The sequence below is a fragment of the Grammomys surdaster genome, unplaced genomic scaffold (genome assembly GCF_004785775.1).
Source record: "Grammomys surdaster isolate TR1022 unplaced genomic scaffold, NIH_TR_1.0 144, whole genome shotgun sequence".
Classification (NCBI taxonomy): Eukaryota; Metazoa; Chordata; class Mammalia; order Rodentia; family Muridae; genus Grammomys; species Grammomys surdaster.
The window spans coordinates 7,309,592-7,331,227 of NW_021604602.1; the positions used below are offsets into that span (position 1 = coordinate 7,309,592).

At 54.5% G+C, this 21,636-nt stretch overlaps 1 protein-coding gene across 1 annotated transcript; it reads left to right on the plus strand.

Moving 5' to 3' along the window:
- The first annotated feature begins 397 nt into the window (after window positions 1-397).
- On the plus strand, window positions 398-6,960 carry Trmt61a (tRNA methyltransferase 61A). The gene is made up of 3 exons (XM_028764497.1): window positions 398-955; window positions 3,153-3,419; window positions 4,917-6,960. The coding sequence occupies exons 1-3, from the start codon at window positions 625-627 to the stop codon at window positions 5,195-5,197; spliced, it is 879 nt and encodes a 292-aa protein (XP_028620330.1). The 5' UTR covers window positions 398-624; the 3' UTR covers window positions 5,198-6,960.
- Window positions 6,961-21,636: the final 14,676 nt, after the last annotated feature.

Below are 21,636 nucleotides of genomic sequence, written 5' to 3' on the forward strand. Positions count from 1 at the left end.
TCCTTTGGGAGCGCGCAAAGGACAGCGCGGCGACTCCCAGCAATCCCTGCGCCGGTCTGACGTCATCAAAGAGCACCGGAAGTGCTGCGGCCGCCGCGAAGCCACGTGTGGAGCCCAGAGCCCGCTTATGCTGCGTAAGTTTCCGAGCTTGGAGCTGTGCTCCGGGCTTGCTGGCAGGTCCCGTGCTGTTCAGCGGGAAGCCGGCCTTCCCTGCCGTCGGGAGCCCTCCGTGGAGACTCTGGGCAAGGGGTTACGGGGAATCCGGGCTTGGAGGTGGCTTCTCCCCTTGCCGGTGCACGCCTGTCAGAGGCCGTCGCCTTCACACTGGGGGGTGGAGAAAAGACTATATTCTGGCCCTTCCTGTGTGCGAATCTTTAGGCTTCTGCCAATGCGCACTCTCTCTTGTATCCTCCGAGAACAGAGCCCTCCAAAATGGCTCCATATGTAAGGCTAGAGTGCAGCTCTGTTGGGTTTCGTAAGCAAGTTAGCTAACCCTGCTCAGAACCCAGGCCCACACAGACCTCTCTATCCAGACCACAGATCTTCATCCTGCCTCCTGGTCCTCTGACCTCACGCCCACATACCGCTTCTCCAGGTCCCTGACACTTGGCAAATGTTAACACCATGAGTTTCGTGGCATACGAGGAGCTGATCAAGGAAGGCGACACAGCCATCCTCTCGCTGGGCCATGGCTCGATGGTGGCAGTGCGTGTGCAGCGTGGGGCACAGACCCAGACCCGGCATGGAGTTCTGCGGCACTCAGTGGACCTCATTGGCCGCCCATTTGGCTCCAAGGTGATTTGCAGCAGAGGCGGCTGGGTGTATGTGCTGCACCCCACTCCTGAGCTCTGGACAGTGAACCTGCCCCACCGCACGCAGATCCTCTACTCCACCGACATTGCCTTAATCACCATGATGCTGGAGCTGCGGCCCGGTTCTGTGGTCTGTGAGTCAGGTGAGCCCCTCTGCTGTCTTCAGAGCTGAGAACATACATGAAAGTAGGAGTCACACCCACAGTTAAGTTTGCAGCCAACCCTTCCTGCAGTTGTGCGATGAACTACTTGGTTTTTATCCTAGCTTTTATTTAGCAACTCCACTTGCTAGGGAGGGTGTGACTGCAGGGAGGGAAGACAGAAACGGTACTAGCTGCTGTCATTGAAATGACAGCTGGTAGGGGCTAATCTGGGTTGGAGAAGAAAGAGGAGGAGGTGGTGGTGTCCTATGAGGGTCAGAGCTAGGCTTGCTTGATGCTAGCCAAGGTGCTGATTGCTTATCTCTAGGCCAGCTGCCCCTTCCTGGGGAGGCTAGTAACCCCAGAGCACATGGTAGAGAGAATTCTGCCCATACTTACAGCCAGGCCCTCCCCTAGTTCCATCGAAGATTAGCACTGTCACTGATACAAGGTCAAGGGGTGGCTAGAAGTGTCTGAGCTAGCTGTCTCTCACATACCCACCCTTAGGCACCGTGGCCGCTGGGCTAGGTGCAGCAGTCTAGCCATGCACCTCTGCCAAGAATGACCCCAGGATCAGACGTGGCTAGATGTTTCTTGTGGGCTAAGAAGCTGGGGTCCAGAGTCACAAGAGTTCCCATTCTCCCTGTGGCTGGCTTTCTGGGGCGAGCAACTCACACTGCCCCCCCCCCCCCCCCCCCTGTTTGTACCTTGTTTAGGCCCAATGCTATCCCCTCTCAGGCCTTAGCCCTGTTTCAGTCAGCACAAACCCTGTGCTCCCATGTGGTGCCAGGTCCCTTCTCCACTCTCTGAGAGACAGGACAGGCAGTGAACGTAGTGAGATCCCCAAACTCAGGAATCCTGTCAGGGGTCTGAGGTGACCTTTGAGTTATAGATGGTGAGGTACTACCAAAGGCCAAAGAAAAGCCCGGCCAATGCCCTGAGATAGAAGAACAACACCTGGGCATGTTGGTAAGGAGATTGCTCAGTGTGGCTGGATCTGCGGGACCTGAGGATGAAGTCGGGAGGAGAGAGGGGTGTCTTCCGGGTAGCTGTCAGGATCTGGAGTCTCCCTTGAATGGGAAGGTAAGCCTTGCCGCTGTGTGAGGGGTGGGTCTGACTGACAGTAGTGAAAGAACAGAGGCTGCCGAGAGCAAAGAGGGAGGAACCTGGTGGATGAGGCTCCGGCGAGGGAGGAAGGAATCACTGGTAGACTGGAGGTGGGGTGGCCCTGCGGATGGGTGGCTGAACAGTCTGGCCCCTGCAGTAGGTGTCCCTTCCTGGGTTTTGGAGTGATCAGGATTGGGTGGGGTCCATCTTTGTTCTTAGGGTTTTTGGGGGGAGCGAGTTGAAAGAACATTGCTACAGTGGGGCACATTGCTGGAAGTGGTCACCAAGCATGGGTACTTGGAGCCGTGGAAGGAGCAGTTACAGGGATGAGTGGAGCCAGAGCTAGCCCAGGTCCTGGAGTATATGAAGTCACGTGAAGAAGGGTAGCCTTGCTTCTAAGGAAGAGCTGAGGTTTGCTTTTTGTTTTGTTTTGTTTTGTTTTGTTTTGTTTTGTTTTTCAAGTCAGGGTTTCTCTGAGTAGCCCTGTCTATCCTGGAACTTCCTCAGTACACCAGGTTGGTCTCAAATAGCTGTCTGCCTTTGCCTCCCAAATGCTGGGATTAAAGGTGTACACCACCACTGCCTGGAAAGTCTGGTTTTTGACAGACTGATGACATTATGAGAAGGGTGGTATAGTTGGCTTTATGCCTCGGGAAATATTTAGCAGGGTGGGCGTCTCGGGGAGGATTGAGTCAAGGAGTGCATAGGGGGAATTAAGACAGGCAGCTGTTGGCAAGACCCATGGGGTAACTATAGTGTAGAAGAGGCTAGGTTCCAGAATAGTGTAGGCCCAGCATTAGCTCTGCCTAGACTCGCCCTGTGTTGGCCCCACTGATTCTATGCTTCACATCTGTTCTGTGTGTGTGGGTAGGGATGCCCCGTTCTTACCTGTGTCAATACTACACAGCCCATCAACTCCAGCCCCAGCACTCCAAACCCAAGACTGAGGCTGCCAGAGCAGCTCATGACGTGACACCATCTCTACCCTCATGTGCCTGTCATGAACCCCTTCCTCCTGTTGGAGGAGGAGGAGGAGGAGCTGTTGATGGGTGGGTATGGTCCTCAAGGGACCCCTCCTTGTTTCTCCTGCCAGGCACGGGCAGTGGTTCCGTATCCCACGCAATCATCCGCAGTATCGCACCCACTGGCCACCTACACACGGTAGAGTTCCACCAGCAGCGGGCAGACAAGGCCCGGGAGGAGTTCCAGGAGCATCGGGTGAGCCAGTGGGTGACTGTGCACACCCAGGATGTATGCCGCAGTGGCTTTGGTGTGGTCCATGTGGCTGATGCTGTCTTCTTGGACATCCCATCACCCTGGGAAGCTGTGGGCCATGCCTGGGATGCCCTCAAGGTTGAAGGTGCGTCCATGTTGGTAAGGGACTGGTAGGGTCTGAGCTTCTAGGTCATCTGGAACCCAGGAAGACCCAGGTACCTGAGGGTCACACCACAGTAATGGTCAGGTCAGGGTTCCTTTTGGCCCACAGTGAGGACTGGCTCAGGCTGGTTGGAGACTCAGATTAGAGAAGATGGGGCCCATTCTTCAGCCAAGATGGGAACTCACTGGGGCCCTGACAGCTCCATCCAAATGCAGGCAGGCAGGATTTGCATGATGGAACGGGCCAGGATCCAAGATGGAGGTCATAGACAGTCCCCTACCCCCAGCCATTTCCTGCAGACTCCCGACATCCATGCTGCAGAGCCAGACAGCTGGACCTTTTAGGGAAGATGCTGAGTGTGGAGGCGGGGCAATGGGAAGGCCTGGAAAAGGTCGGCCTTGAGCCAGAGAGGCGGCTGCTAAGCCCAGGGATTTCGCCTTTTCTGGAGAAGAAGCAGGCTTGGCAGCCAGGGCTGATCTCGGCCCATCTCTGTAAGAGGGTGGGGGAGGCTCTCTTGCTCCCTCAGGTTCTGCCCAGACCTCTCTATCCCTGCTGTTTGCTGAGGTGGCCTAAGGGAAGCCTGGAGGACTACACCTGAAAGTTTCCTGATACAGGGTCATTGGTCAGTCCAGTCTTGGTGAGGTCCGAGCTGGGTAGATGAACCCCCTTACAAAGCAATCAGAGGCCCCTCTGCCTTCTTTCTGGTCTTGTCCCATGACCCATGTCCGCCTCTTCTGGGCTCTTCCCCAGGTCTTCATGCTCTGGGCCCTTAGGTATGTCTCTAGTGGTCTCTGGCAAGGAGTATATGGTGTGGATTGCTGTTTAGTGACAGTTGTCTTTATCCTGGCGTCAGGCCTCCTCCTGTCTCATACATGCAGATGTCCTGTGTCAGGGAGCACTGGGTACCAGGCCTAGGGTCATGTGTACACACTCCATCTCTGCCATGACTTGCTCATGAGCACTGCCAAGACAGGGATCGGACACTTTCACAGTCTCTGGGCAGGCTGAGTGAAGCCCGTGGGCTGCCCCAGTGGGAGGCAGCAGGGAGGAGCTTACATCATGCTTGCTGCAGGCTCCTCCTGTTCCCAAGAGCCAACGACAGCCTCTAATTTTCTGTGACAGCAGCCCACACACCGCCCCATGTTGCCCTATTGTTAGAGCTATTCTTGGGACTGACTCTGACAACCCTGACCCCCCCCACCCCCAGCCCTCCACTGCCTCCTACAAGGCAGGATGGTGATGCCTAGTGGCAGAGAGACCTCGGTATCTTGGTCTTGGGCCTGGCTACTGAACTGGGCTTCTGCCCAAAGGTGGTCCAGAAGGTAGGGTACAAATGCATAGCTTCCCAAGGCCCTTGCATTGCGACTTGGTCTGAAGGCTTACAGTCTACAGTCAGTCTTGAGGCAGCCTCGGGTTCAGGGTGGGCTGTGGGTACCACTACAGTGCCCTCTGACCCTGTGACCCCGCGTCTCCCCGCAGGTGGGCGCTTTTGCTCCTTCTCTCCGTGCATTGAGCAGGTGCAGCGCACGTGCCAGGCGCTGGTGGCCCATGGCTTCACGGAGCTCAGCACCCTGGAGGTACTGCCACAGGTCTACAACGTGCGGACTGTCAGTCTGCCCTTGCCTGACCTGGGGGCCAACGACTTAGAGGTCAACGTCACCGTGGGCTCTGATGCAAGCCCCTTCCGTAGTGGGACACCCATGAAGGAGACTGTGGGCCACACTGGCTACCTGACTTTTGCCACCAAGACCCCAGGCTAGTGGCCTCCAAAGGAGCATCACAGGCAAGCAGGGAGGCCAGAGGCTTCCTTATATGGTCAGCCACTGCCTGTGGGGCTTGTGTTTAGAAAGAGACAGGAGGGCGGGGGCCTCCTGGGTGGTAGAGGGGGGTGAGTAGGCTGGCCCTGCTTAGCCAGGAGGCATTCCTGTCTTCTGAGAGAGAAGCCTCCACCTCCACACTGCCCAGTGCAAGCTCTGCCCTGGCTCTTTGTTGTCAACATGAAGTGTCCTCTCCGTAGGCTTGCCTGGGCTTTGAGACCAAACGGTACAGGGCGGCGGGAGCTTTGGGCACTGCCTGAAGCCTGGGCTGACCTGCAGGAGCATGCATTGTCCCATTCCTGGTCCAAGGCTCCAGCCCCTGGTGGGCCAGAGCCTAGCCAGAAGGCCTGGCCCTACCCTCAGCTCCCTGTACTTCCTTGAGGCTGATGGAGGGACCAGGCTAGCCTAGGATCAAAGGAGGTGACTCCATAATCTTGTGGTGCACAGGTCATGCGTGAGCACACCTGTGCGAGTACACCTGTGAGTTCCTGGTGTGCTGTCATCTGGGGTTAGGCTTCATCCTGTGGAGATGGAGTGCGGCAGGATAGGGCCATGCTGCCAATGGCCTGTGGAACCATTGTTGGAGCTGGGGTCAAAGAGCACGTCATCGAGGAGGCCCAGAGCCCTGGCTGTGGACTCGCTGCATGTGTCACCGTGGGCTGGTGTCCATTCCCGCTATGTGGGTAGCTTTGAGGGAGTTTCAGTGCTCAGGTCATCTTGATGTGTGGCTGCCCTGCAGCTGCTGGTGGTGCGTGGAACCAGCCACTGAGAGATTTACCCATGTCATACTGGTAGTGACACATTGTCGTGTGTCATACCTGAGAGGATACCTAACGGAGCAATAAATGTTTTACCCCACTGTGCTTATCCTCCTGGCTGCCAGAAGGGCAGCCCTTCAGCTGTGGTCCAGGCCCACTGCCCACACTTGGCTCCTCTCTGTCCTGAGTAGGTACTGTGGGGTTTCTGAGCTCTGTGTCCTGGGCCCCTCCCCACATTCCTATAAGGACCTAACTCGGTGTCCCTGGGGTTGGCTTCCCAGCCTGCCTGCTCTCTGTAAATCAACCGTAGGTCCTGGAGAGCCCTGTCCTATGTGCCCTCAGAGCTGTTCGTGCTCCTAGGACCACTAGCCTTGTTCCAGGGACATGGTCTCAGCACTAACGTAATACCTAGCCTGAAGGACTGAGGCGAGGCCCCCAGGCATGTTCAACATACAGTGGGTGCCTTCAGCACCAGGACCTGCTAAAGGGTTGTAAGCTGGGCACCCTGCTACCTGGCCTGACCAACCCTGGTTATGTGTCCTTGGGGAAGGGCTCCTGGCCAACAGGTAAAGGTCAAGGAACAGCATTACTGTGGAATAGAGCCTGCTCAGTTATGGGATACACAGGCCGTATAGCCATAAGGCCCAGGTTATGTCTTTCTCCATATGGGTCTCACTGTGGCTAGATAACTAAATCCTGGCTTTTGTAGTCTCTGGGCCTTGGAGAGTCTATCCAACTCCAGTTGACCTCTAAAGTTTATCCCAGCCCAGACTGGAGCTCCACCCGGCACTGGACTTACCCATGAGCCTTTGTGTCTCTACAGCTCTGCTCAGGTCATCCTCTTTATCAGTTCATTCATTAGGTAGTTAGGTTTTAAGGTGGGGTTTTCTCTGTACAGTCCTGGCTGACCTGGAACTTGCTCTATAAAACTGGCTAGCCTTGAACTCAGAGGTGTCTGTCTCTGCCTTCTGAACACTGGTGTTAGAGGCGTGCGCTCCATGCCTTGCTAAATGGTCCCCTCTTGATTGCTCTCCCAGACCTACCTGCTCTTAAGCAGGAGCCTTCAGCTCAGTCATCCTCTGTCCATACCCTATACCGATCTGAGGGTTACCTCAGCATGGAAGTCCCCAAGGCAAAGGAGAGGCTAGGTCCCCAGGTCCTACAGACTGAGCCTGACTCCCAAAGGAGCATCCCTGCAGCCACGGTTGTGAGTTCAGTTAGCCCATCCTGGGTGTACTTGACTCAGAGGCTCGGGACTCATCATGGGGCAACATCCTGGAAACTTCCCTTCCAGCTTGACTCCTGTCTCTGGCCCTCAGTTTTCCCTTAGATATTTTCCTGGGTCACAACCTGTATTGTGACCAGAATAGCAGCACTCCCCTCAGCCTCGTTGGCGAGAGTCTGCTGTGCAGTGCCAATCCCTGGGAAGCCCTGGATGCATCTGTAGGTGCAGATCCTGGGCCAGGGTAGTCGGCTTCCTCAGGCATATTCCTGAGCCACCTGTAAGCTCTGCCCAGGCCTCATGCCACCTTGTGTTTGAGGGTTTCCAGCAAGGGCACTGGCATCTGGCTTTGTGTCTCTGGGTGAGGAATGGGTAGTACAAGGGACACCTTTGCCTTTTACATTGTCTGGGTCTCTTGGAACTTGACCTTGATGCTGTGTCCTCTTTTTCTTCTCCTGACCTTTGCACTGTTGCCTCTTCCTGCCTCAGCCTAGTCTGCATCCTGGGAACAGGCAGGCTGCCGGGGACTCCAGTAACAGGGACAAGTGTTTCCTGCCCACCACTGGAAATCTACCCAGGTGGAGAAAGAAAACTACCTAGCTTTTACATCTGAAGCCAAAGGGGTGGGCTAGTGAGTGTCCTGTGGACTTAAGGCCAGCCTGGGGTGCTCTTGCTAGGTCAGTTGAATAAGACTCCTTAGGGAGGGGCCTCCTTCAGGCCTGAGCTCATGAGGCCATAGGAAGGTCTGAGAGACGTCAGTGCCCAGTGCTCCCAGCTCTGTATCCCCATTGGAGAGGAGCTTTACTTCCATGGCTGGCCTGGTTTGAACCAGACCCACAGTGTGAGAGATGAGCAGCAGAGAAAAGCAAGGGCTTACCTCTCTTATATGGGTCCTGGTTGGGAAGACCTCCCAAGGAAGGGACCTCAGGTTTATAGACTTGCCTCTGGGCAGGAGAGCTTGGGTGGGTAACCTACCCTTAGGAGTGCAGGGGGTGGGGACGTGCTCAGCCTCTGGATATGCCACTAAGGTTGGTGATGAGTCACCTCCTTGTGGGGATGAGACAGTGACTGCCTCGTGGCTTACTGAGAGTGTGTCATGTCAGTGGTTGGGACAGTCAGCGTACAGAATGCCACTGTGATTACTGCCACCTTCTCCCAGAAGCCCTCTTTGGAGTCAGGGGAGTTGGTGACAAGATGGCTCAGCAGGTAAAGGCAGGCTCTTGGCACCAAACTTGATGACCAGACTTCGTTTCTGGAACCCACATGGTAGACAGAGAGAACCGACTCCATCTGACTTACACATGTGCACCATGGGACATGCAAGCATCCCTGCCCCTCCGTGCAAAACAAATGACCAATAGGAATGTCTGTGTGCGTGTGAGCATGTGTGCATGCACAGGAATCATCCCTGGGAGTGCCACCACCTCCTTCGAGACAAGATCTCACTGATCTGGAGCTCACTAACTGGGTGACATTGAGTCCTCGTGCTTAGAAGACATGCTTTAGCAGCTGAGCGATACCCTAGCTCAGCTTCCTTTTCTGTTCCTTTCAGAATCTAAGGCCAGAATTTGGGTTCCATCTCTGGTCCTTCTGAGAAATATCCTTTGTGCTCTAGGCCATACACTAGCCTTTGCAGGCACCTCGAATGACCTTTGCGCTCCGGGTACTAACAGCTTGTGCACTTCCGGGGCATTTGAGCCTTCAGGACGGTGAAAGATTTGCCAGTCAGTCTTGTAGAAAATGAAGGAAGGCATTAGCCTTGGTTTCTTGTGGTTTGAAGTTGACTAGAAGCCCTTCCTGGCCTGGCACTGAGCACACAGCTTCTCTTCTGACCTTTCCCATTTCCTAGGTGGGTATACATACCCATTAGCTGCTGCCTTAGACGTTCTGGGTAACAAGTAACCCCCCAAAGGACTAAGAACAGTGCTCAGACCTTCTGCAAGGCTCAGGGTAGAGCTGAGCTAATGTCAGCCTGCTGCTGCTGTTGGCTGCCTCTCCTGCTCCTGGGATGTGTGCCAGCATCACGAGCTTAGGTACAGTAGGTCCCAGCCCAGCTGTGCTGGTGCTGGCCAAGCCTTCAGTCTCATTGTGTCCACAGATACCCCCCTGGTCTCTGGTTGACGCCTATCCCATACCTGGCCTGGAGCAGACAGACTGGGGAATGAGAGAAGGAACAGCAGATTTGGGGAGAAAGAGGAGCAAGCCCTAGCTGCCCTTTCTTTGCCGTGCTGTGTGTCTGAGTAACCCCGGCCTGTGGGCTCCACACGGGGGGTCATCAGCAAATAGGGCCCTGTCAGTGCAGAGCCTGGCCAGCCTGCTTTGAGTCTGTTGCCAGAACGAGGGCGTTTCAAAGTCAGGCCGCCTTCAAGGCGGGCTCTTCAGCGGGAGGGAATAGCTTGGCTCCCACCAGGCTGAGAATAGCTCAGAATTGGGTCATGCTCACCGAGCGCTCCGGTCACAGCCTCCAGCCTTTGACAATAATCAGCTTTTTCCCCCGACATCTGTCCCTTCAAAGGGGGGAGGCAGGCTTGGGCACATTTTTAGAAGAATGTGAGGGGATGGGAGAGGAAGCTGTTTTTTTGGTGGACAAGCCTCCCTCATCTGACCCCCCCCACCACCACCACCACCATGCTGGCCACTTCAAACCCTCCTGCCCATCCTTGGTTCCACTCCCAGGACCCCTCAGACTTCTCAAACCAAAGCAACCTTGGCGCCCCTCACCGGTGAGGATAGGGATTATCCTGGAGCCTAGACTTGTCTGCCAGCCCCCACCCCGCACCCCCCTCTGCTCCCCTCAGCAGCCTAGCCTTCTGTGTCATGACAGTCAGGTGATACCTGCTGTTGTCCTCTTCTGTGGATGAAAGAATAGTGACTGTGCTGCTTTTCCTTAAGGACTTTGGGGCTTAGGTTTCTCGGATCCCAGTGACCTTCACTGAGGCAGCCCCCCATCCTATTCTGCCCAACATGACCTTCATACATTCTTTACCTAGATTTTCTGTACGACTCCAGTAGGTTTTCCCTGGCTGCACTGTAGCCCCGGCCCTCCCCAGCCTCAGTGACATTGCCCACACATCCAGATACCTCTGCCTATCGTGATGTGCCATGTACAGCTATCAGGCTGCATGAGAAGTTTCTGGGATCTTGCCCCTTGATGAGTTCTGAGCAGCTCAGTTCAGCCTTATGTTCTGAGCCTCCTTGATCTGTAGTCCTAGGAACAAAGGCGACCTCAGACCTGCAACAATGTCCTTCACCATTTGAATTGGTGTCCTGGCAGAACAGGTCTGTACCTTTAAATTGAGCTCAGTACCTCTCCTAGCTCTGGCAATACCAAGGTGTACTCTATATAGTAGGACTTCACACCAGATCCTCCCAGGCCTGGGCTGCTTAGCTGACCCAGTCTGTGCTCACAGAGAGACAGCTTCAGGCTTCCTCTCCAAATACGGCTGGACGGCTGTGTGCTCCAGCAGTGTCCGTACCTAGAAGCTATTGCCCAGGCGGATTCAAGTCAGATCGCTTTTGTTAGTTTTGTGCAGTTGTCACGTGTGTGGAGGTCAAAGGATGGCCTGAGGGGATTGGCTCTCTCCTTCCACCGTGTGGGTCTTAGGGACTAAACTCAGGTTGGCAAGTTTGGTTGCAAGTGTCTACCTGCTGAGTGATTTCATCGGCCCGAAAAAATACTAGCTCGAGAAATCTTAGTTCCCACTTTGGTTTAGCTACTAGGAAACTCTCATCCCATTGCGGTTCATCTACTGGAAATATACAGAATTTTACCCCATCTAGTACGTCCTACCTGTTTTTTACTGGGCCTTGCCCTTCCAGAGTAGCCTGGAGAGTAGGTATAGTCACAGGATTTTGGTTTCCACTTGGGCCTGCTGATAATACCTTGTACATCCTAGCCTCTCCCTGTTAGAGTGCTGCCTGGACTGATGCGCCCCTCCTGCACAAGTGTTTGCTTCTGTGGGCTTCACAGACTTCAGGGTGCATCTCACGCCAGGCAGCAGGGCAAGCCACAGTCTCACTCTCTGTCGGCGTGAAGCATCCACCGAGGTACTCTCATGTACCCCACCCAGAAACCCTCTGCCCAACTCTACTAGCCATCAGGAGGCTCAAGCCTAGCAGCCTCTGCTGGAAAGACCTGGAAGTCCTCAGACTAGCTTTCTCCGGCTGTCTTTCTGCAGACTGTAAACAGTTATCTTACGAGAGAGCCATTGCTCCTTCTGAGGCAGTTGTCATTCGGAGCTCCTTGGAAGTGTGCCTTGGAGTCTCCCAAACACTTCTGAGGATTGCTACTGCTGCTGGCTCCATCTTGGAAAGGCTTCTGAGTTCGAAGCCAGCCTGGTCTACAGAGTGAGTACCAGGACAGCCAGGCCAACACGGAGAAACCTTTGTCTCAAAAAAATCAAACCGGACAGGTGTATCTCAGACCCTCAGGACTACACCTCCCAAACAGCGTGCCCCGCCATGCTGTTTCTACGTGCTTTCTTTCATAAGGCATCTACCAGGAAACCAGATTTTTTTTTTTTAAATCCAGCTGCCTCTGCCTCCCAAGTGCTGGGATTAAAGACGTTTGCCACAACTGCCACTGCCACTAGCCAACCTGAAATGGATTGATTCTTTAGTGTTTAAGGCAGGACAACTTTCTCATGTGCTTATGGTGTTTGTGGGAGGCTATGGTGGCTGAGAGTTGCCTCAAAATAACCTGGGTGCAGGGTGAGGTGAGAGTCGGGAGAGACATACCTACCAAGCCAGGCCCTGTTGATGATGCTGGGTGGGTTGAGGAAGCCAGGAGCAGCTCTGGATGCCCGTCTCAACCACCGTACCTGTGTGGTAATTGCTCCCAGCAATCCCTGCTCCAAGCCTCACTCTCATCAGGAATCCCTCAAGTTGGTGAACTCTAGGGTCTCAAGTCCTCCATCCCCAGGACCACAGCAAGGCTTGGGGGGCCAGTGGGGTTACATGCCGTGAGACTGATGTAAGGCGTGCCCTGTTCCCAGCACAGGTCATATGTTCATCCTCTTCTTCCCCAAGTGAGTCAGGATGGTCCCTGAAACGTCAAAGCATCCTAGCCTTGCTGGGTAGAACCGGAAGAAAGGACCTGGAGCCACCTTCACCTGGGGCCTCTTCAGTCAATGCTGGAGGCCTCGGGTCCCTTTCAGAACCTCTTTAGCCCATCTGCCAACAACAGGTCTGGACTGTCCCTCCCAAAAGAATGTGTTTATGTGGGGATCTCCCTATGTAGAGTGGCTGGAGCCTATAGTCCTCTCTGCCTCTGAGCACTAAATCCAAGCAGGCCAGAAACCCACTTTCTACACTCCTGATTTGTGCACTGGAGAACTCTCCCATCCCTGCCCTTCTCTGAGCCCCCTGACCAGCCCATGTAGCTGTCAGGCTAATTTGGCACTTGGCAGACTCTCAACCCCACTTTAAGGCATCCACGCAGCCACTTCCTGTTTAAGTGCTGTGTTTGCCCAGAGTGAGGGTGTCAGTGGGGTCACAGGGAAGCAGGAGCGTGGTGAGATTTCTGAAGATTGTATGTGGTTACCACAGGAAGCAGCACTGTGCAAGGAGTCAACCCCTGGTGGGAAGCAGGGACCTGGCTGCCTCCTGGGGCAGTCTCTGTCACACCGATCACTGGCCACTCTGAGCTACAGCACACGCACAGAGTAAATAGGCATCCTCCCCCAATCTGGCATCTTCAGAAAGCTTGGGCCTGCTGAGGTCTTGGCCTTGGTGTGGAATGCAGGCACCCATTGTGGGTGGTAGGGCCAGCTGTGGGGTGGAGACAGTGGGGGCGACAGAGGCTCGTTGCTAAGTTACAGGAGCAGTGGACATTCAGTGCACTAGGCAACGAGGAAAGGGGATGTCTGGGGAGGGAGTTGGAGTACCAGTGTCTCCTTGTCCCCGCCTTCCTGGTTCTGCTGTGGATTCTGCAGGAAATCCAGGCAACTGGCTATAGGCCCTTCAATGCTAAATGTGGCCACTGGCCAGCCCCTCACCAAAGCTCCTGCAGCCTGTCTGGGGGTGGCCAACTCGCCCTACCCTCTACCCCTTTGCCTTTGTCTCTAGTCACTCTGGACTAACGTGTCACTCCTGTGTCTGCTCCCTCAGAGAGGGGCGTGAAGGGCTCACTGAGTCCAGGATTTGAACCGTGGGTGGGCCCATGCCTCCACTCGGGTCTTCCACAGGGGGCCCTGCTGTGCATGGTTAGTCTTAGAAACAAGCGACTGCCACACCACCCTGCACCCTGCAAGATGATCACCCCAGCAGGACTGTTGATGGTTATTCACGGAAGGGTGGTGGGGGTCCTGAGCCCCTTATCCGAGTAGCCAGCCATCTTCCTTAGCTGGCCTCAGGAGTGACTACAGTATGTAAGCCAGGGAAGACTGAGAGGGCCTGCTTGCTCCTGCTGGGAAAGGCTTTCCAGGTCCACCCTGATGGGAGAGGAGCACCCACACCCCTCTAGTTACCTCTCACCTATGTTCTGTAAGGAAGCTCGATAAACTTATTATTCCCTAGAGAACTTTGACAGAATCAGGGCTTGATTTATCTTTCACTGTTTAGTCTCTCCTAGGGAAGGAATTTCAGCAACAGCCCCCTTACCTGAGCCTAGTAGGCCCAGAACAAGGCAGTCCCAATACTCGGGGCTCCTGCCTGAGACAGCGGTTCTTTTCACTCCCTTCAGGTGTCATCTCCTCCTTCCATGGGAAACTGTTAAGGAGTTCTGGAGTTTGAGTGCTGCCAACTATTGGGTTGTGTGGGGTTGGGGCAGTGTTATCGTCTGTGCTTCACCCCATCCTGTTACCATGCCTGCTACCCCTGCCTATGACAGTTTCTGATTTTCTAGGTCTGGTCACCAGGCCTTTACCCTGGAAGCTCCTCTACAACCAAACACACACCCTCAGAGCCACCAGGCTCACCCCTGGAATGTGAGCTCTCAAAGTCCCCGCCTTCCCCCCTTCTGGCTCTTAAGGAGGTGCCTGCATATTCTCTCAGGCTGGGGTGTACTAGGCACCCAGTGGATGTACCATAACGCATGGCAGGCACCATCCATCCTCCCCAGTGTATTCTGGGGACACCCCTTCTCTGCTCTATTTGAACAGCTCTTGCTACCTGCTTGTCCATCCCTATTGTTGTGGCCTCCCTGAGCTGCAACCCCCCCCCTCCCCAGTCCTCTGCAGCCCCACAGAGGGCTTTGTAGAAGCAACGATGCTGAAAAGGGAAGTTCCTGGGGTCCTGGCTCTGACTGGAGCTGGGGGGTTTGGGTTAAGAGCTTACTCTCAGCTTAGGTCTGTGGGACCATATGGAACTCTGGGTCCACTCAGGAGCTCCCCGTCTGTGCTCCTGGGAATCCTTGAGAGCTGCCCAGGGAAAACCCACAGGTCTACGCCTCCTGCCCTCAGACATGCACACACTGCATATACACGTCAGGGCCACAGGCCATGGGGTCTGGTTTCTGGGTCATTGCACAAGAGCCTACCTCTGGCCAGGAGACAGGCTGCCCAAATGGCTTATCTTCTAACCTCAGGCTCTCCCCCTCAACCACCCCTGGAGTTTGCCTGTTCGTACTGACGGACAGGTAGCTGCACAAGTTCCTTGACCAGGCCTCTGGCTTAGTCTGGCCTCTGGGTGGAGCCTACACCAGCAGGTGCTGCTACTGGATCAGGAGCAGCCTAGGGGATGGGGTTATATCTACCCCCTCCCCCACTTGGTGAACTTAACATAGAGGAAGCCTGGGCCCCTCCAAGGCTAAGCTGGGGCCTTGCAGGGTCTCTCCTAGACCAGGAGCTGAGGACAAAGCGGCAGCTGCCAGAGGGGTGGGGTGGGGGCCCACAGCCTTTGTGCTTGTGGGGCCCCTCCTGGTGACCTCACCATCCACCAGAAAAGGGCCCTTTCTTCCCAAAGGCAGCCCTTGGGAATCCGCCTGGGGACAAAGCCGCTGCCAAGTGGGGGACCAGCGAGTGGCTGGCCCTCCTCATGGCATAAATTAAGGGGGGGCCAGAGGAGGGCAGTTGCAGCTGGTGCCTGTGAAAGGCACACATCCCCCCACTCACACAGAGCAGAGGGCTCCTACCCACCCAGCTCCATTCATCCCTGCATCCTGTTCACCGATGGCTCCTGGGTACTGGCCCAGGCACAAGTGCTGTACAGTGATGATGGTTTGGGGGGCGGAGCTCCCCAGATTTGGGGAGAACTAGGACTTGTGGGTCACAGCTGCCATCCAGACTTGAGCAGATTGGGGAGAGCCTGTCACAGGATCATGAGGCACCATAGCAACTTGGGGCCACAGAATCCTCTGGGGGTTGCGGGAAGTCAGAAAAATGTTTGCTTTTCTGTGTATAGTGTCCAGTGACACCACTGTCCTTCACATGAGGCCAAGGGTTTCCTGTCTCCAGGGTGCTTCACAAAGCCTCCTCACAGCTTGCTGGCCCTCAGCCCTGTCCACACACAGTCTTTTGGAGACCCCACAGGATGGGGGTGAGGCAGGGTGGACAGACAGCATGGAGGACTTCCAGGTCCCAGAAGTCATCCTACCATCTGAGCTGAGCCTAGATCCGGGGTCCGAGCACACTGGGTCAGAGGATGGAGTGGAAAGTCAAGGGCAAGGGCGTGAAGGGCCCTGACCAGTGACAGTGAGCAGGAAGCTCCCAGCATGAGGACACCGTTGCTGGGTTGCTGGAGGGAGGGTGCTGCATTCGCCCAGAGCTACCAAAAGCCCTGAGATTTCTGAGGATAGAAAATTTATAAAGATCTTTCAAACCATTGCGGCTACTGTCACCCTGAGGCAAGGGCATGTACAGAGTGCCGGGCCTCCCCAAATGCCCACTCTTCACCCCGTTCATAGACAAAGAAATTGAGTCGGTCTTACAGGCCTAGCCTGGCCTAGAGGAGGCCAAGGCTTCCAGGGCACTGGTCTCCCAAAGGGCAGGGGCACAGAGGTCCCCAGAGGCCCCAGAGGCCCCATGCCCCCCCCCCAGCAGATTGAGGAGTGGGGGTGGGGTGTAAGTAGGCCAGCACTTTGTTCTGCGTTGCTATGGTGCCATCGCCTGCCTGTGCAAGCTTCCTTCTGGGCCTGTTCCCAGGACACCTCGAGCTAGTCCCCACTACAGCCCTCCCCAGCCCCTGTCCAGCCCCAGCCTGTCTTCAGGCAGGGCGGCTCCCAGGCTCCAAGCCCCTCATTATCCTCGGTTTTCCCCATCCCTGCCTTAACACATAACATAGGCAAGCACACGTATGTGCTTATACCTACATACAAGCACACCCACAATGTATGTTCGCACTTATTTGCACACTGTCATGAACTCACACGTGTCCACATGCATATGTGCACATTACAAACAGGTTGCTCAGTGAAGCACCAGGTCCCCAGGGCCTTAGGCTCCTTGGATCTTGGATAGCCCTGAAGATTGTAGCTCCAGCCTCCAGAGATCTAGGCACTATGGGACTGTTCAGACCAGAGCTAGGGGCCCAGGGGCCCTGGCCAGGTTTCTTTTTTCTTTTTTATTCATTTATTTATTTTTGAGACAGGGTTTCTCTGTGTAGCCCTGGCTGTCCTGGAACTCACTCTGTAGACCAGGCTGGCCTTGAACTCAGAAATCTGCCTGCCTCTGCCTCTCAAGTGCTGGAATTTAAAGGTGTGTACCACCACTGCCCAGCTACCTGGTCAGGTTTCATCTTAACCTTACCCAACTACCTGCTGAGGGTCAGGGGCCATGGCTTAGCTGGGGAAGCACAGGAGGGTAGGACCCAGGATGCAGGACACGAGGCCTAAATGGGAAAGTAACTGGGGCTTGAGTAGACCAAGAACTTGCTAGGGGCTCAAGCCTCAGGCTCGCTGGGGGAACTGAGCAAAGTGCCTCCTCCCCCCTCCATCCTACCACAGTTACTCAGGGCACACCGAGCTCCTGGCTCTCTCTGACTGCTTCCTTCCTCCATTCAGTGCCACGGAGCAGAATCCCCAGTGGGCAGGGTAGGTTCCATGGCCCCAGGACAGAATGGAACTGCCAGGCTTCAGGAAAGTCTGTCGAATCAGGCAGGCCCAGAGACCAACACTGAGCCTGGCTGTTTGGGGAGGGTGCGTTCTGAAGGCTTCTTTCAGGGAGTGACATTTGGTTTGGGTTATAAAGATGATGACAATCTACGAGGGAGCAGCCAGAGTTTAGATGAGGGAACAGCCTGTGTGGGGTTGTGGGGGAGGTTAGCACAGATCTGCACTTTCTGCCCCACACCCAGAGTTGTACCCCACCACCCTGATGACTTTGGGACCACATGGGGACGGCTGGAGAGTGGGCCAGGCAGAGCCAGGGCTGAAGACTGTCCCTCTGTGGTCAAGAGTCTTGGGGTAAGTTAAAAGCTGCCAGATTTGCAGGGCCCATGCCAACTTAAAATTGTTTGTGGTGGGCCATCACCAGAAGGGCCACAGGAGCACCATCTACCGCTGGGCACAGAGCTGCTGCTCAGGTGGTACCCCAGCCACCTGTCCACCATCAGCTGGGACAGGTGCACGCAGTCGGGGAGAAACAGGCCTGACAGCTGCACCAGTTGGCTGGGCCCCGACCATTTTGAGAGGCTTATGCTCAGAAAAGTTAAAAAAAAAAAAAAAGGCCTTGAGCGCCTCCTGGTGGTCACATGTGAAGAACCAAGCAGAGCCGAGGAATTCTGAAGAAGCTGGTATGTGTTTTGGAGGTGCTCCAAAGTCAAGGGCTCTAAGTTCTGTGCAGGTGAACTAACTTAACTGGTCAATAGACTGGATGTCGGGGGCAAGATGTGGCCAAGACCGTCTGGAGTCCCCTCTGCACAGCCTGGCAAGGCGAGGCTTAGCAGGGGCTTCTGCCTTCTGTGGGCACTTAGCAATGGGGGCTTTAGGGGACAGAGCTGAAACCAGGGAGGAGCCCCGTGCAGTCCCTCCCTGACATAGAGCTAGGCCTCTGTCACCGCCACTTAGAGGCACCCCCTTGGGACTTTCGCTCAGTGACTGGGTGAATGCCCACAACAAAAGTCACCTGACTAGCTGGGGACAGAATCCTGTAATCTCTCCGTTCAGGGCCAGAGCAACAGAATGGGCCACTCAAGCCGTCTTAGCAAGACCCTGCCCCAGACACAAAATAAAAGGTTGCGGCTGTGCTCAGTGGTAAGAGTGCTGGCCTAGCACAGGCAGAAAGCCATGCTTTCCATTGTAACTCTGAGGAAATAATGTGAGATGGAGAGGCTGCATTGCATGAGCTGCCACCTTACATGACCCGAGTCCAGGGTGCTGCCCCTGGAAGCGCCCATACCACTGGGGGCCTGTACCTATTCCCCATTAGTTTTCAAAGATTTTTTGCTGGGTGGTGGTGTTGCTTGCCTTTAATCTCAGCAGCATTCAGTCGGTGGCAGGCAGATCTCTTGAGTTCAAGGCCAGTCTGATTGACAAAGCAAGTTCCTTTATTTATTTTAACTGTATGGGTATTTTACCTGCTTATAGCTCTGCGCATCACATGTGTGCCTGGTGCACATGGATAATGGGGTGGGGACAGATTCCTTAGAACTGCAGCTACAGATGTTTGTTAACTGTCATGTGACTGCTGAGAGTCAAATCCGTGTCCGGAAAAGTCTCCAGTGCTCTCAGCTTTTAACCACTGAGCCGTTACTCCAGCCCCATGCCCTCACGGCACGTTCTGGGGAGACGGTAAGATACACACGTACCCACAGTGTGCCCACAGTCTGAAGGCCCGGGGTTCCAGCTCTGCAGACTCATAAGCAGCCTGAAGACTTTTGCACTGGCTGTTTTCATCGCCTGCACATCCTTGCCTAGGCTCTCACGAGGTCCTGGCCTATGGGTCCCTTCCAGTAACCATGTCAGTCCTGGGATGCCTGCTTTCTCTTTGGGTGCCTTGGAAATTACAGTATCAGAAGGAAAAGGAACACGTTTTCAAGCACAAGGGGCACTGAGGAGCCTGCTACAGCCAGCGCCAGGACTGGGCTCAGGCTGCAGAGAGAAATGGAGTGCCTTGTCCCCTAGGCTCATGGGTCGTGAGGAACCTTGCACCTTGAATACCCACCTAAACCCAGCTTAGGTGACCTCATCCCGTGACTGACTTTTCCTGCTGTCAGACAGGCCAAACCCTGCATCTGCACTTTCGCCCCTATGCCAGCCTCCTCAGTGTCTGCCTCTTCTCTTGGTCCTATCTTCCTGGCCCCACACGTGAGGACAGTTAAGACAGCATCCTGTCCTAAACACCCAAATCCTTGCACTGGTAATCCAGAGTCCACCTCTGAGCCAGGCCCTCTTAGTTTTTGACTTGTCTCTGAGTTCTCCCTGGCTTTGAAATGTGGGCCTTGCTCTGAGTTTCCTGTGGCTGTTCCCACTGGGATGCCTCCCTCTCTGGGAGTTTTTGTAAAGGGGGCACCCCTAAAGTGGCCTTCACTGCCTTCCCTTTTACAGTGTAGCCCTTTTCCCCTTTTTCCTGGTACATTTTTCGGCATCAAGGTTGGGAAGTCAGGACCTGGGTCTGCCTTCTTAGAGTACCCACCTCACTGCTCCTGACAGTACTTCCTGCGTGCAGGCAGCACAGGGTTTGGATTAGCTGGGTCCTAGGGATGAAGGGGAAAGGACAAACCATCTTATGTCCTCAAGGTCCAAGGTGGCTCATCCAGGCAGGGAGCTGCAACTGGGCTGCCTGTAGGCACCTGCTAGTTTTCCCACTCATTCTTAAGTCAGGAGCCAGCTCATGCAGGGCTTACTGTGACCAGATAAGAATCTCTCCATTCTCCACTGAGGTAACTCAGTGGCCAGAGCCAGCCTCTGCACCTGTTTGAGACAGGGCATCACAGTTGCTCTGGGTCAGGCCTGAGTTGGAGAAAGGATGCCTGGATCCCACTGGCAGCAGATGGCTCTCCTGCCATCTGGGTCTTGGGCACCTTGCTGTATGGATGGTTGCTGGACATCTTCCCTGCCCTAGGCCTGGCCAGGAAGATGAAGAGACACAGAAAGTCACAGTGTGTATACCACGTGCCAATCTGCTTCTCATTTGCCACAATGGCCAAGTACTCCCTGAAACAGGGTGACAAATGAGGGAAATCAGGAGAAAGCCCCTCCCACACTGCAGAGTCGAGCAAAGCCTCTTGCCAGTAGAGTCAAGAATTCTTACCCCAAGATGGGCAGTGGTGGCTCACGCCTTTAATCCCAGCACTCAGAGGCAGAGGCAGTCGATCTCAGAATTTGAGGCCAGATCAAGTTCCAGGACACCTAGGGCTACGCAGAGAAACCCTGTCTTGAAAAACACAGACAAACAAAAAGAATGGATGGATGAATGAATGACTGGATTCTGACAAACTTAAGAAAATTTGCCATGAAAACAATATTCTCTTTATATAGGGCTATTTCAGATAAGAATATTAAAACTGCTCTACCAACAGCTCGATTGGTCGAGTGCTTGCCTAGCGTGTATCCTCAGCACTGCGTAAACTGGGCGTGGTGCCCCAGGCCTATACTCCCAGCAGTGGGAAGGTGGAGGCAGAAAAATCCCCACGAGCTTTGGGGCCCCCTAGCAGGGTCTCCACTGATCAGCTTGGAGGTCAAGTGGAGTTCAGATGGGCCTTGACATGTGGTCTGCGCTCATAAGCACTTCTGTGTGCACATACACAATTCAGCAAGCTGCAATTACAATGACCCGTGCTTAAGGTCAGGCCTAAGGGTTATGACCTTTGGGGATCTAGTCTACTTCCTTCTCTGGTAGTTTCTAGGACTCTCAGAAACAAGACCACAAACCTCTGTGTACAGTAAAAACATCAGTTTCTCACCCGGGTCTGTGGCCTTGGCTTATACCTTATCTGCTGTAATCCTCTATGCAGGAACCACCCTCTGAGCACAGTTACTGAGAAAAGTGGTTCCTTAGCAACCTCTTGAGATGTAACTAAAGCCACCAAAATTGTGCTTAAGTGAGACTCTTGAGAAGCTCACACCCACGCACGAATGTGTCTTATCTATTCCCTGAGGTCCTCTCTATTAACCCCAATGTCTCAAACTTTATCAAAACTTTCCTTTCTAATAAATTCCAACTCTGCTTCATTCTGTCCTTAAGTTCCTTTCTGTTGCCGGGCGGTGGTGGTGCACGCTTTTAATCCCAGCACTTGGGAGGCAGGGACAGGTAGATTTCTGAGTTCGAGGCCGGCCTGGTCTACAGAGTGAGTTCCAGGACAGCCAGGGATACAGGGATACACAGAGAAACTATGTCTCGAAAAAAAAAAAAAGTTCCTTTCTGTTAAGAATCCGCAGCACTGGGCATGGTGGCCACACACCCTTAATCCCAGCACTCCGGAGGAGAGGCAGGCAGATGTCTGAATTTGAGGTCACCCTGGTCTGTAGAAAAGTTCCAGGACAGCCAAGGCTACACGGAGAAACCCCGTCATGGAAAACCAAAAAC

What these genes read in the sequence shown, in the direction of transcription:
- Trmt61a (XM_028764497.1), top strand. Translation starts at nt 625, where the DNA reads ATGAGTTTCGTGGCATACGAGGAGCTGATCAAGGAAGGCGACACAGCC. An exon ending in TTCTGTGGTCTGTGAGTCAG is followed by an intron (nt 956 to 3,152) that starts GTGAGCCCCTCT and finishes TTCTCCTGCCAG; the next exon opens with GCACGGGCAGTGGTTCCGTA. An exon ending in GGATGCCCTCAAGGTTGAAG is followed by an intron (nt 3,420 to 4,916) that starts GTGCGTCCATGT and finishes GTCTCCCCGCAG; the next exon opens with GTGGGCGCTTTTGCTCCTTC.